This window comes from Meleagris gallopavo, chromosome 7, assembly GCF_905368555.1.
Source record: "Meleagris gallopavo chromosome 7, MGAL_WU_HG_1.1, whole genome shotgun sequence".
Lineage (NCBI taxonomy): Eukaryota > Metazoa > Chordata > Aves > Galliformes > Phasianidae > Meleagris > Meleagris gallopavo.
Window position 1 is genome coordinate 21,128,871 of NC_139410.1, and position 17,268 is coordinate 21,146,138.

The 17,268-nt window shown below is 42.1% G+C and overlaps 1 protein-coding gene across 4 annotated transcripts in view; it reads left to right on the forward strand.

Annotated features, from left to right (window-relative positions):
- RBMS1 (RNA binding motif single stranded interacting protein 1) overlaps positions 1-17,268 on the forward strand; it is a 139,882-nt gene that overhangs the window by 62,092 nt on the left and 60,522 nt on the right. For all 4 annotated transcript variants that reach the window (XM_085227572.1, XM_085227570.1, XM_085227573.1 and 1 more), the window contains exon 2: positions 14,522-14,697. In XM_085227572.1, the coding sequence (XP_085083698.1) occupies positions 14,522-14,697 (176 nt within the window). The remainder of the gene's footprint in view (positions 1-14,521; positions 14,698-17,268) is intronic.

A 17,268-nucleotide genomic window follows, 5' to 3' on the forward strand; every position in this document is an offset into this window, starting at 1 on the left:
GAAAGGAGAACACGAGAAATTTCATGAGTACCATGAAAGGAAATTAGAACAAGCCTTTTGTTTGCATTATTCCAATAAGAACTCCAAATTTCAAGAAGAACAGGAAATAATAAATAAAACAGGCAGAAGGACAAAAGGTTTTTTGGAAGAGTATGCACAAAGGTGTTGGAGGAGATTGTTGTTACAGAAAAAAAGTTTACAGCGGTTCTCAAGTATTGGATCCAATAAGGGATAACCGTCTCAGCTCTGTAAGGAAGGATAGTTAACTCAGAGTTGTTTCAGATAAGCTTGTAAGTTAAATCTGACCCTAAAGCCAGAGCAGCATCACCTCATGTGGTTACACAGGCAGGATTTCACCCAAGATTTAGCAGGTGGGCTCGTGCACGCTGCCTGTCGCTGTATTTGTAAGGTTTAGTTACAGACGTGGGTACCAAATGTATTTGCTGTGGTTTGTGTGTAAAACTGAAGCTGGTTTCGTTTCTGATTGTTTGACCGTCTGATGCTGTATTGTTACTATTTCCATGAGTCAACACTGATGGTGAAAGAAGCAGTCTGAGCTTCCCTTTTTTTTTTTTTTCTTTTTTTTCTTTTTTCCCCAGTGAGGACAGAGCTGTTGTTTTCAGCTATCTTACAGAGCTGTTTCTTGAAGTGCGATTGCAGTTTGTGGTCTCTCCCTCAGCAGCCACTTGCGGGCTCCATGCCTGCCTACAGCTGTGACAGCCCCTTCTGCCCTCCTTTCTACTGCCTTTTTCCTTGTCTGGCTGTAAATCCTACTTCTCCCAGAAAGTTCAGCTTCTACTTCACAACTAATGAAAGCTAACTTTTTCTTTTGCTTGAAACACCCAATCAACAACATTTGAAAAATTTCGGCCATCTGTGCTTCTCCTACTCAGCCTGCAGACGCGGTCAGACTAAGAGGTTGGTGAGGATGAGTGATCCCACTGGTGCAGATAGGAATCTGCTGGGGAGCTCCACCAGAGCTTGCTTACCTATGGAAATCTCACCCCAATTTTTTAAGAGTGAGTCTTTGGTTCTAATCCTGCCTTCCTTTGCAGCTTCAGGACTGTCATCCTGCTGAAGGAATCCAAGTTTCCTTATTTGCAAAGAGAAGGAGCCTACTAGTTATAAAATCAGGCTGGGTTCTGGATTCTGCTAGGCTGATCTTAGCTAGCTCCTGGCTTTGTTTCTTAAAGTCCTCAGATCTGATCTGTTCACTGTTGTGGTGAATTGCTTCCATGCACAGAAAGACTCCTCCTCATCTCTAAATCCTTGATCACTTTCATTCAGGGAAGCACTTAACATTTTTTTTTTAAAATAACTTTGCATAAGGAGGATTGAATGCATTAATTGGTTAGATTCCCTAATAGTTTTTAACAAAATGTGTCGCACTTTTCTTTTTTCTGGCTGAAAGTTCAAAAGAGCTCATTCCCAGATTGTTTTTAATCAATGTTCAGCAACTTTGTGCTTTAAAGAGACTTCTCAAGCCAATTTCTCTGGGTTATGGGGCTGTGCCTGCTGCCTGAGTTAGTTTTCACAACACAGACTAGCTAGCTACCCTAAACTGTCTTTAGTCTGAAAGCTTGTCTTTTAAATAGGAACTGATTTAAGTTACCTTTCTCTATGGCATACGTTGACCCCAGGAATTAGATGTGAAGTTCTGTAGACATTTGACCCCTGCAAGTAATTAATGGCAACAGGCACGACTAAGGATGCAGCTGCATGATGCTCAGTGGTAATCTCACTGGCAGCCCCAGGCAGAGGTATTCGTACCCCCAGTCTTGTTCTGCCTCTGCATTCTCTGACCCAAAGTGGGCTGGCTCAGAGCCACATTATTGCATTTGTTGCAGGGTCAGAGATCTGTTAATGGACGGCATGCTGTTAGGGGAGGGCTTCGACTGACCCAGGGCATTTGATGCTCTGGATTACCTTCATTGTGGGCGTAGATCCTTAAAGTAGTGGAAAGTAGTAGATGAAAAGAATGCAAATATCCTTGAAGTAATACTGCTAACATAAAATTTTTTTTCTTTGAATGGTCATTTAAAAAACAGTTCATAGTTATCTGTAAGTAGTTTGTCTTGGCTGCAGATTTGGTGCACAGTGAGTTCGGAGCTTCCAAACTTGGTTTCAAATAAAAATGGCTAGAATGTAGCAGAGGGAGAGATGCTCATAGCCCTTTGAGAAGCAGATATCATCCCTTCTGGGGCCAGCTGCTCTCCAAAGCTGTATTGCTACCATTTTGTGGCATGGGACCACCAGCCCCTGCAGGAGCTGGGCTGGATGTACGGCTTCTGCAGAAGTAGGAAGTGTGGTGTGTGATGCTGCCTTAGTGATCAGCATTCAAATGATCTCTAATTGGTTTCAAGATCCTGGTGAATGGGATGAACAGGTCTGAAAGAACACTGATATTGTTGCTATGTGTGTGGGCAGTATGGTGATAACAAATTAGAGAGACACATTCAAAGTTTCTTGTTGCTTTTCAAGCTATGTGTTTTGCAACCAGTGTTTCCTGAGCAGTTCAGGCAGTCTGAGGTTGTCTACAATGTCTCCAAAGTTGTTCCAAAGCAGCATTTCAATAGTAGGAGCATCTGCTGGGTATCTGTCTGAGCAACTCATTGACTAGAGGAGCTGTTTTTTGTTTCTGTCTTTTCCAGGGGTTAAATGTAGTCATGCTAAATTGATTTTAGACTCGTTCTGTGGTGCCTGTGCATAGGTAAATGGCCACATGCTATGTGGGGAAAGTTGAGTGAATCGCTCTTTTCCTGATGGGCAGAGGGTGGTCCTGTGTGTGAATGTGTCTGTTGTGTCACAGGCTTTAGAAATGGATCACTGTTACAAAGGTGTAAGCAAGCCATTGTGGTGGACTTTCTTATAAAGCTGTAAGAAAAGTCATTTCTGAGAAGTATCAGAAGGCAACAGATAGCCACTGGCCCCAGTTGTTTGACTTGGTTCTCCATGACATGCAGTTCTTCCTCAGCTCTTGCATCACTGCAGCTCCAGTTGCATCACAAAAAGCTGTGGGTGGGCACCACTTCCACAGCCCTCTTGTGCTGGTTTGGTGCAGACAGGCACCCGCACTGCCCTTTGCATGGGGTCTGCAGCGCCTGTTGTGCAATGGGAAACGATGCAAGGAGAGCAAACACTGTAAAAACAATAATGTTTGACTCCAGTTCTTTCCTAGTGTGATTTGAGCTTCCAAGTTTAAGATGTTATGTAGAGTGTCTCGGGAGTCATTTAGAAGACTTCAGGAATTTCATTTGCAGCCGTGTACGTGCTACACACAGCCTCATTAAAACACAGAGGAAGCTGGCATGTTTGTTGCAATGTGCAAACCAAGCAGAATTTGCTCCATGATACTCTATAGAGAAGCCTTGCTTTGGAAGGTTTGCCAACATTATATCTTCTGCTCTCTGGTTTGTCCGTTTTATACAGTACTGGAATGTATAAAACTCTTGAGTGCAAATGGAGGCAGAACCACAGGTGAAAGTGGAACAAGGCTGACATGTGTAAATGCAGCAAATTGGCAATTCCTTACATAAGGAGTCATTTGAAAAATTGCCACTGATCTTGCTCTTGTTAATTCCTGATGGTAGACCTGGACTGCCTTATAGCTTTATCTTACGGGGATCCTGCTGTAAGAGAGTTGTTACTGATCTCTGTATCTGTTGTGCTAGATGGACAGGCAACTTTGAACCATTTGGGGAACAGATAACATGCTATGAGTAGGGCTGTTACCAAAGGGGCTGCAGTCACTGTTAAAGCTAAACACTTGAGCTTCTCCTGCAGTTGTGTCAGTGGCTGCTTGCATCCTCTGAGAGATGGCACTGTAGCAGATAGAGACTGTTTTCAGGAAAAAGAAAGAAAATCAAACTTTTCTCCTGAAATCAAAGCTGCAATCAGAAGTCTTTTCTTTTTGTGTTTTTGTTTGTTTTTGAGAAAAAGGAAACAATGGATTACTTCTAAATCTTTACAAGAGTACTGAGAAAAACTAGCAGTCAGCTTTGAAACACAGAGAAATGTTACAAAGGACCATGTAGTGGAGCAGGCAGGGAAAGCAGTGGTGCTCAGTTACATATCCCTGGTGTCCAGCACTTTCAGTAGTCGTTCATTCCTGCAGTGTGAGATGTTGCCCTTCTTACTTACATGGGTGTTACTGCAGGCACTTAACAAGCTGCTGAGCAACAGGGTGGGACCACTCGGTGCCAGGCTGATGGAAACCCTCATGTTGCACTTGTGCAGTGTTTCTCTGCTACCTTATCCTTTGCCAATGCCTGTGCAGTAGTTAAGTCTGGAGATGCGATGCATTAGGCGTTTCAAAAAAGAAAAACATTTGCAAACAGAGCAGGAAGTATAAAATAACTAAACTGGTCCATAGTGTAAAGCATAAATTATGCAGCTGAAAAGAATGTGTTCCTGGGGTTGTCTGGATTCGGTCTTGGCGAAGAGGTGTTACCAAACTGGCTTTTATTCTGGAGGGCTTTTTGTGCCCTTTCCTTCTGCAGATGCTGCTGGCTGTGGTGAGATGGGCGCTGGCTGCCAGAGGCAGATTAAGATTTAGGAATGTAGCAGAAAGGACTGGAGCCAGCTGCCTGTACGCTCCCATCCGCTTCTTCAAAGAACACAGCAGGAGAGGCAGGAATAGGCTGGGGGGTTACTGCACATTAAATATTGGCACAGCAAAATGATGGCTTTGCCAAAGAGAAGATATGTTTTGTTCTTTGAAGTAGCATAGAGGGGTGCAAACTAACAATGCTGCCGCAGTGCTGGTATGGTACCCTGCCCATATGGGACCCGCATTTGCAGACAAAGAGATGTGAATACGAATTGACTCCCTCGTACATGGCCAGGCACAAGTTCTTCAATTTATTTCTTAACTTCAATAAACAGAAAATGACATAGCGGATCCCATGTCAGCCAAAAGAGCCATCTGTGGTCTAACCCTGTGACAAACAGTGTAGCAATAATTCAAGTGCCACCAACAGTGTGGAGTTTGCCAAAAAAGCAGATGCTTCTTTTGACATGCATCTTCAGTGCTGTGCTGTTTCTGTCCTGTAATTGCTGTCTATGGAGGGAAGGTGGGTAGGCTGTCCAGATGAGCAGAATGCTGAAATTGCATTTTTTTGGGGGGGGAAGGAGGAGAATTTGGATTTTTTTTTTTCGTTGGGAAAAAAATGTAAGAAAGGCTGAAATCAAAAACTGTGAAGTTTACCTACGTGCCTCATGAAGCCTGTGATGCTTTGTAAGTAAGAGACAATATTTATGAGAGCTTAATAGAAATCTTTATTACGTGTAATATAGAAGAACAGTAAAAAATACTTCAGGAAAGTGCTCTGTTTTGTTTTTTTTTCTCATGTGGAATTTTTATGAGAACATTTTTTTTTCCTGTATTCTCTTAAAGGAGAGGTTGGTCAGACATGCTGTTACTGTGCTGCCAGTATTACAGATATTCAAGCGGTTCTCTGGATAAGCCCAAGTTATCTCTGTATCTGTAGCATGCTTTTTCTAATGTGGTACTTGGAATGCAGGCAGTAACTTTGTGAGATATGGAGTTAGCTGGCCAGCTGCTGGGATGAGATGATGGATGACATTCCAAATTGCTGAAAAGGGGGAGTGGCTTCATGAGTTCATTTACTGCTTCCATTTATGAAACTATGAACTTAATTACCTGCGTCCATAAAAATATGCATCTTAACTTGTCGTAAACATAGATACTTGACAGCAGTCACTTTTGGATTATGTTGAATATTGTCCATGGCCCCATTTGTTGGCAGTGGAGGCAAAAGTTCCAACTAGATGATGGCAGAAAAGGTGAATGAAGTCACAGCTGAGCTGAGGATCTGCCTTAGCGCAAGAGTCAGAGCTATGCTATAAATGAAGTAAGGTAAAGGGATAAGCATGCTATTTATTTTCAGTTCTCAGCGCAATCATTTCTAAATTTGCCAAATAGGAATTAATTGCCTTAATCTTTCTTTTGGATTTTTGATTACAGGAGATATTAGACTGTTTTTAATTTTTCTTTTTGGAAAAAAAAAAGATAGAAGTATCCCACTATCATAACAATATTCTCTATTGTGAGGAGTTGCTACACTTTCTGATCTTCAGTACTGGATAGGGCAGATTTGCTCACTAAGAAGTGGTTAAAAACAAAAAGGTGTGGATGTACCATGCATTGAAGGGCTGGGAGAAAGAGGAAGTGGTGGGATCAGCAGTGCCTCTCAGTGCCTTTTGCTCTGCTTCTTCCCCTCCCTGGGCAGTGTGAGCTGAGCAGCTGATGAGCGCATTGCTCATGCTGCTCCCCTGCCTGTGCCGCCCTTTCTGCTGCAGAGTGCATTAGGAAGGAACTGCTGATCCAGGCAATATCTCCTTTTCTTGCTGATGAAAAATATCATGTGGGACAGTGTCAGAGGTCTCAGTCAAGATCTATATATATTTACTGCTTCTGCCTTACCCGCTAAGCTGGTTATCCTGGCAGCAAAGAAAATTAGATTGTTCTGATGATGTGATCTGTTTCTGACAGATCTTTTCTGTCTGCTTTTTTTTTCTCATTCTATTATCATCCAGATTCTTGTAAATTGATTGTTTAATAATCTGTTCCAGAATATTTCCGGGAATTGAAGCTCGGCCGACTGCTGTGAAATTCCCTGGGTCCTCCTCTTCCTCTTCAAAAAAAAAGAAAAAAAAAAATAAATAAATAAAAATTGCAAGGCATGAGATGGCTGACTGAGAAGTGAAACTATTATTTATGAGGTTCTATATGTGTCAGCTGCAGTTTTGCTCATTATTTTACTTTATTTTTTTCATATCCTGGGAATTAAGCTGCTTTCATGAAGCAGAACAATTGCCTGAAAACTTGTTCTCTCTGCTTGATATTAATCTGCTTTGGGCCAACGCCTGAAGAGTTTTTAAATGGTGGCACTGAGTAGAAGTTTCCTGTTCTATGAATGTTTAAGAAAAGTCATGCACACAGTGAGAAGGGACTGCTGTGAGCATGTAGTGTCGGGATGTCTAAACCTCTTACACTGTCACCTCTTAAAATAGTTGTCTGTTGGAGGAATGTGCAAATGCCTTATTTCTGCACTTTTTTGCCTTAAGCCATCTAGGTGTTGCCCTCGATGCTTCGAGCACCCCTCTACATGCTTACCTCTGGGATTTCGTTGCATATGTTGTTGGATTTTATACTCTGCTTGTAAGGTGTACCAATAGGTGTGTAATGCAAGGAAGGAATTATTTTTGATATTTGTATTCTGTGCCACATGCTGGACTTCCAGAGAGAGCCTTGCCTGAATGCATTGGTATGTGAGTTAAGCTCCTCTATAAAGGGATGTGTTTTCTTCTAATTGTGGATTGAATCCTCAGCCTGGAACAGAAACTTCAACATAGTCTAGTGATTCAGTACTGTTTTCCGTCTGGATCCTGAGCAAAAGCCTTGGCTGGTTGCACCGAAGGAAGCAGGTCTCTGTATTTACTGGAGTCAAGAAGGAAGTTGGCAGGGAATTCTTTTATGTCTATTGCTCAATGAAGGGCTAACCACAAAAACATGTACGTGTTTTTCTGTCCAGCAGATCTCAGTACCAACCTCTCTTTCTTTGGGTACTTCAGCATCTTGACTTTCTCCTGTTGTTTGAACTGAGATTAACCGTTGACTTGTTCCAGCCTGTTCAGGTTGCAGAAACTAAAACTCAAATATTTTACATTGAATATGTTTACGGTGTTGTCACAGCTAGGGCATGGTACCAACACATTGTTCCAGGGAATCCAAGTCTAAAGCAGAGGGACAAGGATGCTGTGATTCGTGATGAGCAAGCAGAAGAGGAAAGTACTAATAGCTTCTGCAGAGGAATGGGGGCTTAGCCAGTTCAGCACTGCCTTCTTGCTCCTTTGTGATAGCTTCTGTGCAGCAGCACAGCTGATTTCCTGGATCCATTGTCTTTTATTCTCCTCTGGATGAGGGGAGTCAGTCAGTGAAGCACTTAAAAATCCTGGATGGGATGAGCTTGATAGAGGAGCTGAGCTCCTGGGAGCTTTGAAGTTTTCTCATTATCACTGAGAAGAGCTACCTGAGCCAGGAGGAGCTCCTCCTTCCCCTTTTGAAATGTTGTTGCAGCCTCTCCTGCCTTCCCCAAGTTAGAGCTCCTTTTTTATTAAACATAATAATAATTAAAAAAAAAAATTAAATCATTATTGTAGGAAAAGAATGTACTGGATGAAATTAGCGTGGGTTTTGTCACATACTTCAGTGTTGCCGTGATTATGCTCCCACTTTTTCAAGTTCTTCATAAAAAAAGAAATATGTGGCTTTGGAGCTTTGCTTGTTTCCTTACTGGCAGGAGATTGCCATTCTATCGAACTTTAGTGAATGCAATTTAAATAGTTTTAGTTCCAGCTCTCTAAAATGATGAGAACGTAGCATTGTGTAACAAGCTGGAATGACACCTTCCATTGTTGGTAATCGCTGCTTTCTGGTGAGAAATTTAGTCCTGCTCTGTTAGTGTGACCAGTGGTTTGTCCTCAAACTGTCCTGAGCAAAAGGAAGCAAAATAGCTGTCAGTGGGGAGAGGTCTTGGGTTAGCAGCAGAACAGCCCAGGGCTGAAATTGTTAGGAGCCTCTGAGCTGTGACTAAGGGTTTGTACCAAGCTGTCTAATTTCGTTGTTAATAGAACTACTCTCCATAAACATCTTTTTACACGGAGGCGAAGAAAAGCACCTATTCACTCCCGCGCTTCTGTATTTCAAGAAAAAGCCTCCTAGTTTACTCTGGAAAAAAAGTGCTTTGACTGCTTCCCTTGGTTTTGACAGAAAGTTTTCTGGTTCTGACTGGCAAGATAGCTCAGATTAGTTAAAACGTAGTGGACCAGAGAAGAATGAAAATATTAATTAAAATAAAGGTCAAGATGAGAATGACTCCTTCAAACTGTGTTTACTTTTGGAGATATGCTGTCTATCTTTGTCTTTTGTTTCCTTATATTTTCTTTCAGTATGGAAAATACTGTCTGAAACAATTTCTGCAGGACTTGGCTTTAGCTTGATTTTTAAGTACTTGGTTCTCAGCCTTTTTCTTGCTGTCTGTCTTTATTGGAGTGCCAGCTATAATACTTTGGGCACAGCTCTTTCACACCAACCCATGGAAGGTTTAGAGAGGGTTATTTATTTTATTTTTGAGAAACCCAGGGCTGGGTCTCCAGGTGTTTCTGGGTTGTCTGTGAAGTTTCATCATAGGGAGAGTCTCTGCTTGATGCCAGCCTCCACCCACGGAGTCCTGCCTCTCCCCAACCCCTACTTGTTCCTTGTTGCTGCAGCACCGGCAGCCATCTTCACTATGTAAACGGAGATGGAGCAGGTTTGGATCTGGGGTGTGCGATTAGCTCTGTGCAATCATGAGACACAGCATCCATGGTCTCGGCTTCATGCAGTAAAGCAGCCCTTGCTGGAACTGTGCTGTTGGCTCTTACAGCATCACTGAGATTGTGTTCACTCCAAGCAAATGAACTTTAGGCAGAAAGGAGGAAGAGGGGGCAAGTGCAATGTTTTTTTCTCCCAAAAAAAGTTCTCAATGGGAATTTGGAGGACAAAGCTGCTGAGATTCTCTCTACGTTTTTTTTATTGGCTTAATCTTGAAAATGCTTAGAAAGCAGCTGACTTGCTGCATCTTTGTGACAAGTACTGACAGACTGAAGAACAACAGTCAGAGAACCTACCCTAAGGGAGGAGATGTGAATGCAGACAGCAGCAGCAGCAGATCGTTCTATTTCTACTGGTTGACTCGCATCCATTGAGAATAGGACTTGGAGAGGCCTCCAGGAATTTTGCTTGCTGTAGCATTTCAGACACAATGATGGAAAATGTGAGATGGAGTAGTGTGGGACACTTAAAATGGCATCCTCGCTTCAGCTGTGAGTTTGCAGGCTGAGGCTGAGTGGTCAAGGTTTAATGATTCCTGGTCCAAAGGAAATTGATAAAGCAACTGTTTTCACCACAGAACTGTTGTTCTGTTGTTCCTCTTGAACATTTGGATTTGTTCCTGAAGTTCAGAACATCATTTCACTCCAGACAATCTCTTATTTCCTAAGATGCTTAAATGTGATAGTCTTTTTCTCCACTAGATACTATCTTCTATCTTCCTGAGCACAGGCTTGTACACGTGAAATTCATAAATAAATACATTCACCTCCTAGCTTAATTTTTAGCCATAATTTTTCCATATTTATGTCCTTCAGTAATTTATATGACCATTGCACACATCCACAAAAATTTAAAATGATTTTAAATCAATGCCAGTTACTGAAGGTCTCTTTCGAAATACTGGTTAGTGAAATGAGAGAAGCTAAGCATAGCAGGGCAGGGAAAGCAGGTACTTGAGGTGCAGTCACCTGAACAATGCTGGGCAAACACCAGTAGCGAGGTAACCTAAGTTGAAGTTCAGGCTAAATCGGGTGGCTAATGCAAACTGTAATTTATGGTTTGAGTTAGAGTAGATGTGTGAGAACTAGCTCTGTTGGTAAGTCACGGTATTTTTCCCATCAGGAATTTTCATTGTGCAAAAGAACTTGTAATTAAATGCTAGCATGTTATATAACTCCATAAATGTGCTTTTATAACACAAGATACAGAATTAAATGGATTGCTACCATAATAACTGTGTTCTGTTGTGGGACAGTGGTTATCCAGGTCCGTATCTTCTGCTTGTTTGGGTTTCCTTCAACTTTTGTAGTCTGAAAGCCACAGGGATCAGCATCGCTCAGCTCATAGGTCCAAGGAATTTCTCAGGGTTTTTCCTCTTTTTTGGGTTGGGTGGTTTTTTTTTGTGTGTGTTTTTCCTGTTGACAAAAAGAAGATTCTTCTCCTTGTCGGACAAAATCCTGCTCTGACTCATTTCCAATCCTTAAGCATGGAACGGTTTATAAGAGAGATAAGAATGGCTCATATAAAGATGAGTATATTCTACAGCTGGTTTTCCAGCTTCTGATCGTTCCCATTTCGCTTCTCTGCACAGAGAAGCAGGCGGCTGCCCTTCATGCGGGGTCCTCCTCAGAGATCGAGCATTTCCCTTCATTTCCCTTCCCACCCGTACCTGTGGGGTACAGCCGCTGCAGCGGGGCTGGGGTGGCCGGGGCCTCAGGGCGGTGGCAGCTGGCACTGCTGGCTGGGGCTGGGGGAGCTCACACTGCAGTGTGCTGGGCTTCTCATTTAGTTGTTGGGGGAGGGTGATGGGAAGGGTGCTGCACTGGAGTGAGAATGGCCTGGCTGTCCTTGGGAATGAACCTGAGGAAGAAATGGGAAACCAGCATGGAGAGTTTGTTTGTTACCCGCAGGAACATTATCACTAGGAAAAGGGACTGATATTCTTCTTCCTCCTCTGTTCTTGTCCAGAGATTTAAGATGCAGTGAACAATTAAAAACAATGTTTTTGCTTAGGTTACATTATTGCAAGCTGTAGTGAAGCCCATGTGATGAAATCTTAAGAGCTGCTTTTAGCTACAACCTAGCAGCAGACTACAGTTTGTACAACAAACTGTACAAAGCCCGCACTCAGTTTTGCAAAGCTTTCAGTCTATGTTCATGAAAGCTATTTCCAAACAAACAACCCCAACCCTTGGCCAGGTCTCCGCAGGAGAACATCTTGCCAGTGAGTGCTGTATTAGCCAGGGGTGTGGAAAAAAGTCATGCATCCTCGCTGACATCGCTGTGCTGGCACCAGCCCAGGTGGGGATGCAGCTGTGGTGGAGGAGGCGAGCTCTATCGGCTCAGCTTGTGCCATTGGGAGGTGATGCAACTGCGTCTACAGAGCTGCTCTGCTGGCATAGTGAGCCTCACTGCAGCTGGGTGGGGAGACACAAAGTACTCCAAACCAAGAGGGGCCTCTGGCTGTCAGGGTGTCCTTCAGGAACAGAGCAGAAACAGTGGTTTGGATTTTAAGATGAAGCTTCAGCGTAAAAAACATGTATGAACTGTGTGGCTTTCAGGAGTTGCTGGCCTTTTGATAGCTGTCTGTGTTTGCTGGGCTGCAGAGTTCTGCAAGCTGCAGAAGTGTGTCAAGCATCTGTGTTTTGTGAAGCCTTTTAGGGCTGGTGAAGGTATGGGTTCGTGTGGAAGCAGACAGAAACCTTCTGTCTGTAAACTTTGGAAGACAACTGTAATCACATTTACATTCCCGTGGTGTTTGGATGTAACCACTAGCATAGAGTATCTTCGTGCTTAAACAGAAGTTTAAATTTCTCAGAACACAGTGTTTATATATTGCAGGAAGAGAGATTTAGGATTGCTGCTGTCTGCACACATGCACGCTCGGTTTCCTCTCCTACTTTTGCCAAGCTGGGGACAGCACTATACAGAACTGCAGTTCCACAGCGGAACAAACCAAAGCCTCGAAGGGCAAAACACTGCAAGTATTGAAAACCGAACTGAGGGTGCTGCAGAACAGAATGAAGGCTCTGGTAGTGATTACCAGTTGGCACTGTGACTGATCCGTGCGTGCTCGCTTCTCTGGGAGCTGTGTAGGTGTGCGTGCGGGGCGGTGCGCGTGGCGGAGCCGTGGCGCTGGGTGCCTGTGTGAGTGGCTGTGAGAGCAGCGGCACTGCGCCACGTCTCTGCTCTGTCATTCTGCACTGCTTCAACACAGCAAGTAATTGCCTGGTGTTACGGGAAGCAGAGCACTCTCATGGCCTGGCTCATGCCACTGTAGTTAGTATCCGTCGATGTTTCCATTACAGACTTGGAGGGAGGGTTTTATCTTGTTCTCATTTTAAATCAAGCCTGGAAGAAATTCCGTATCTGCTTTTCAGCTTGCAGTGTAAATCTTTTGAAAGAGAGTTGTTGTTCCTAAAACCATTGATTTAAAAATAATAATAATAATAATAAAGAAATCATGCATACCGCAAAGCAACAATGAAAGCATGAACCACATGAAACAGCTCAGTGGCAATGGAATACTGATAATCAGTTTGGGGATTTTAAATGATTGTGAATGTACTTAATTCTTTTTCTTCATTTTTTTTTTCTTTCATTTTTAGCTCAGTTCCATTAGGCAACATCATTTCTCCATATCAATGTTGATTTTGCATTGAGCATGTGTTGCAGTTTGCTGTTCCAGGCTATTATTGCTGCATAATAAGCTTTGCATTGCACTGAATTAGAAGGTTTCAAAACCTTCCCAGGGAAACATGAATAAGAAACACGTAATTAACCTGAAGTATCTGATCGAAGGCTTCTCTGCTTTGCTTCCACTCCCAATTTCTTTCTGATTTCCCAAGGTTATCTCCGAAATGGTTCCCTGAGCCCTTGGAACCAAGGCGAGCTGTAGCCACTCCTGTGTGCATGCGTGGCTCCCTGCCTGGGGCAGCCTGAGCTGCACCTACCTGCTGCAGTCAGCCAGAGCGGGGTGTTAATTCTTCGGTTCAGGGTATGGGCACAGAAGTGCTTGTGCAACTCCGCAGAGGAGGGTGGCACAGGGGCAAGAGCAAAGGAGTTACACTTGCACATTTGTGTTTCAATTTGTATTCTTCTTTTTTCTTTACTTTTTTTCTTTTTTCTCCTCCGCATTACCTCTGCAGCTTGTAAGGATGTTCTTTGCTCAGAGCTGTGGAGAATCAGACTTTTGCAGGAAGGGGGCTGCATGCAGTGGACCTTTCTGTCAGTGAGGACCTTGTGTATGAGACTTACCTGCAGCCTGAGCTGTAGTGTTCCAGTATTTCTCTCTTACAACCCTGTATACCTGGTTTTAGTACTTTTTGTACCGTGACCTCCATACTGTTGCTTAAGGAAAGGATGAAGACTGCTCTACTGCAGATTTCCACGTGAGCATTTTTGAGTTCCACTGGGGTCTGATTTTAAGAACAACTACATTAGATATTCTGAGAACTATGTGAAGTGTTTATGTGCTTATCTCCTTCTCAAACTTTGATTGTTTGGAATTATATGGTCGTCTTCTTGAGATTATTGAAATAACTCACAAATACTGAGATGAACAACAGTAATTCCACAGAGGTGCACAACAAAAGTCTACACCTTAAGCTGTCTGTGCGCTCTCTCTCTATCTTAAAAATAAATAAAATTGTGTCACGTGAAGTACTAAAAGGCAGCAGAGGGACAAAAGAGGCTTCTTACTGTTTTTATATTTCTGAATAGATGAAGGAAATACCATAATCTTCACATCTACCACAATAACCCTTTACGATGTGGAAGTCTGAAGGAAATAAACGTAGTATGTACCTCTTAGAACAGCCTCTCTTCATTTTCACATCAGATGCCACAACAAAGATAAAATCCTATGAGCAACATTCAGCGGAGTTTATATATAACTTAAATCTGTGTCGTGCACTGAGCGTGCTTCAGTTGAGAGCTGGGTATGTCAGACATGCCCACAGATTCTGTCCCAAACCCAGTGTGAAAGTGGGTTTAGAATCCAGGAGTGACTACTGCAGCTGTAGCACAGTGCTAGGAATGGCGACCAAGCTGCTGTAGACTGAGATAATGTGCATGCTGCAATTGCTCTCTGCAGTTCACTCTAACACCCTTTTTCCTTTGCAGCAGTCCATTGTACCTGCCCACCCAATGGCTCCTCCTAGTCCCAGCACCACCAGCAGTAATAACAACAGTAGTAGCAGCAGCAACTCAGGATGGGATCAATTAAGTAAAACAAACCTTTACATCAGAGCACTGCCTCCAAACACCACTGATCAGGACCTGGTAAAATTATGCCAACCGTAAGTACTATACTTAAATACAGATTACAAAATCATACCTTATAAGCTTGTAGTAGGTATGCTGAATGAGTGTTTGGATTATAAGGGGAGAAAAACTGATTTATTATTATTTTTGTTAATAAAACTCCACATCCTTTAGTTTGATGGCAACTTTTAGCTTCCATGGAAATTAATAGGAAAAAAAGTGGTTTTGGCAGTTTGGAGAAGCAAAGGATGTTTAAGTGTGGTGGTGAACAGAAGAAATCTATTGCTTGAGCAAAAGTTGTGGTCACCCAAACTGTTTCCTGATGCTGTTGATATGACAGATAAAAGAAAACTAACACCTGAGCATGAAACCTGCTATTAAGAACTTGCAGTAGAAATTCTCCTCTGTTCACTGCTAACATAATCTGTTGTTATAAACTCCTCAAGCAATTGTTTGTATCTGTAAATTATAATGTGTGTGAAAGCTTATACTAGTTTCAGGCTAATTTACATTGGCTGTACATTACTGTGCAAGTACATTTATGATTTTAAAAAGTGGATCCGGACGAGAATACTTTCTGGTGCCTGAAGATCCAGGGAGACTTGGCTTAGCAGGAGGTTTTTAGGCAATGTTGTTAACATGAGATTTTTGCTTGTGTGAGATTTTGGGTTTGTTTCTTCATCTTTACAGCAGCACCTGCCTTTGAGTTACTTTTAAATATGGGCCAGATGTCTAGAGACTGTACTCAGTTGTGCTGTGTATATACTGTTTAAAATCATCTTAGATGTTTTACTGACTTTTTAGAGCACTTAGCGATTCTGAAATGTGCAGTACACTTTCTGGTTCATTTTGAAACCAGTATTTGTGCAGTGCTACCTTTAAGTAAACATCCAGGTCCGTTCTGAATGAATGAAGAATCACTGGGATTTGTATATAACAGCACTGTCTGAAACTCTGAGTAATAATGTTTTCTTGTAGCAGATAAGGAATTATGATATGTAAAAACATGTGCCTAAGATCACAGCGCTAGTTGGCAAAATAGCCAGGGAAACCTGCAAGTCTTGGATCCCAGCTTACACGAAATGTGTTTGGTCTTTAACATTGCAAAAAATCTCTCATATAATTTATAAAGAATAATTTATTTTTTTCTTTTTTCAAACAAAACTTGGACTTTCAGGGTAGTGATTACATCAATTATCCTAATATTATAATAAAGACCACTTGCTATTGTGTCTTAAAAATATTTCCATTTGGTCATTTTGTGGACAGTAAATGCAACCCATATTATACATAATTTATCCAACTTTGAAGGGGTTTGTTTGGAAAGTATACATTTTTACAGCTTCCCATTTGATGATGGCCTCTTGTCACTTGAATTTTAACTTGTTATAAATGTTTTTGTTTGTCTGCTTTTTTTTTTAACAGAAGTGGATTTTCCCCTCCCAATTTTCATCTTTTGAAATGATGAAAAAACTTTGGTTTGTGCACTCAGATTAGGGCAGAGTTAGGAGGTTATTTTGCACTGCAGATATTCAGTAACTACTATTGTGCGGTGGTTACTCCTAAATCTTTCTCTGAAAGCCTCTAGAAGATATCACTGTTACAAAATGAATTCTGAAGTGAATTTAAGCACTCTGAAGGTCATTGCTTTTCTTCTGTGAGATGCTTTTCAGATAAACATCTGACTTGGGAGGAAAAGAAGCAACATTCTCCATTTCTGCTGAGGAACCAAGTGAGATATCCAGGCAATTTAGACTTGGAACATCTCTCAAAAATCTGGGTAATCTATTAGGAGCCTGGCACTCCTCTGCCAGCAGAACCCCTTAGCAACTGGATGGATGTTTCAGTAAGGTAGAAGTGACTGCACTCTCTCTTCACAGAAAATCACTGCTTTTTTAGACTATGGAAAGTTTCAGATGCAAAATTGTTCCTTCCTACAAAGCTAAGCCTCCAGGGTACAGAAGGCAAAGCGATTCCTGAAAGTGCACCTGGTACTAACCAGCAGCCTCTCTGAAATAACCTTTCTTATTCAGATGCTTACAATTTTTGAAAACTTTATGAAATAATCTTTTCTATGCATATCACTGAAGAGAGATGCAGATATGTTCTATGGTGTTGGAAATAGATTCTATTATTTACAAATTATAACCTTGGTGCTGAGCTCACTGTGGGGAATGGTTGGAGCTGCTTTGTGTACAGCAGAGAGCTGGCTGGCTTCAGCAGCTGTCAGTGGATGTACAGAAAAAATTCCCTGGCTTTGCTTTCTGTCTTGTTGTCAAACAAAATGGAAAAACACCTGTGGGCTGAGGAAATAACGTTTGAAGAACGTCATTGTCACTACAAATGCCAGATCTGCAAAGATTTTCCCTCTCATCATCACGGACTTGTCATGCACTGCACTGAAAAGTTATTTTCAGCAATGATTATTGCAGAGTTTCAATAAAATCACCTGGAATACAATGTAGACAACTCTGCAGAATTTTGTGTATGTGAGTCTGGCCACACAGAGACTCCGATTTCCTTGAGTCAATATGTTTGCTGTAGTTCCTGCCCACTACAAAATTAGCCAGTAGTGCTAATTTTGGCCATGTTTATATTTGGGGTAA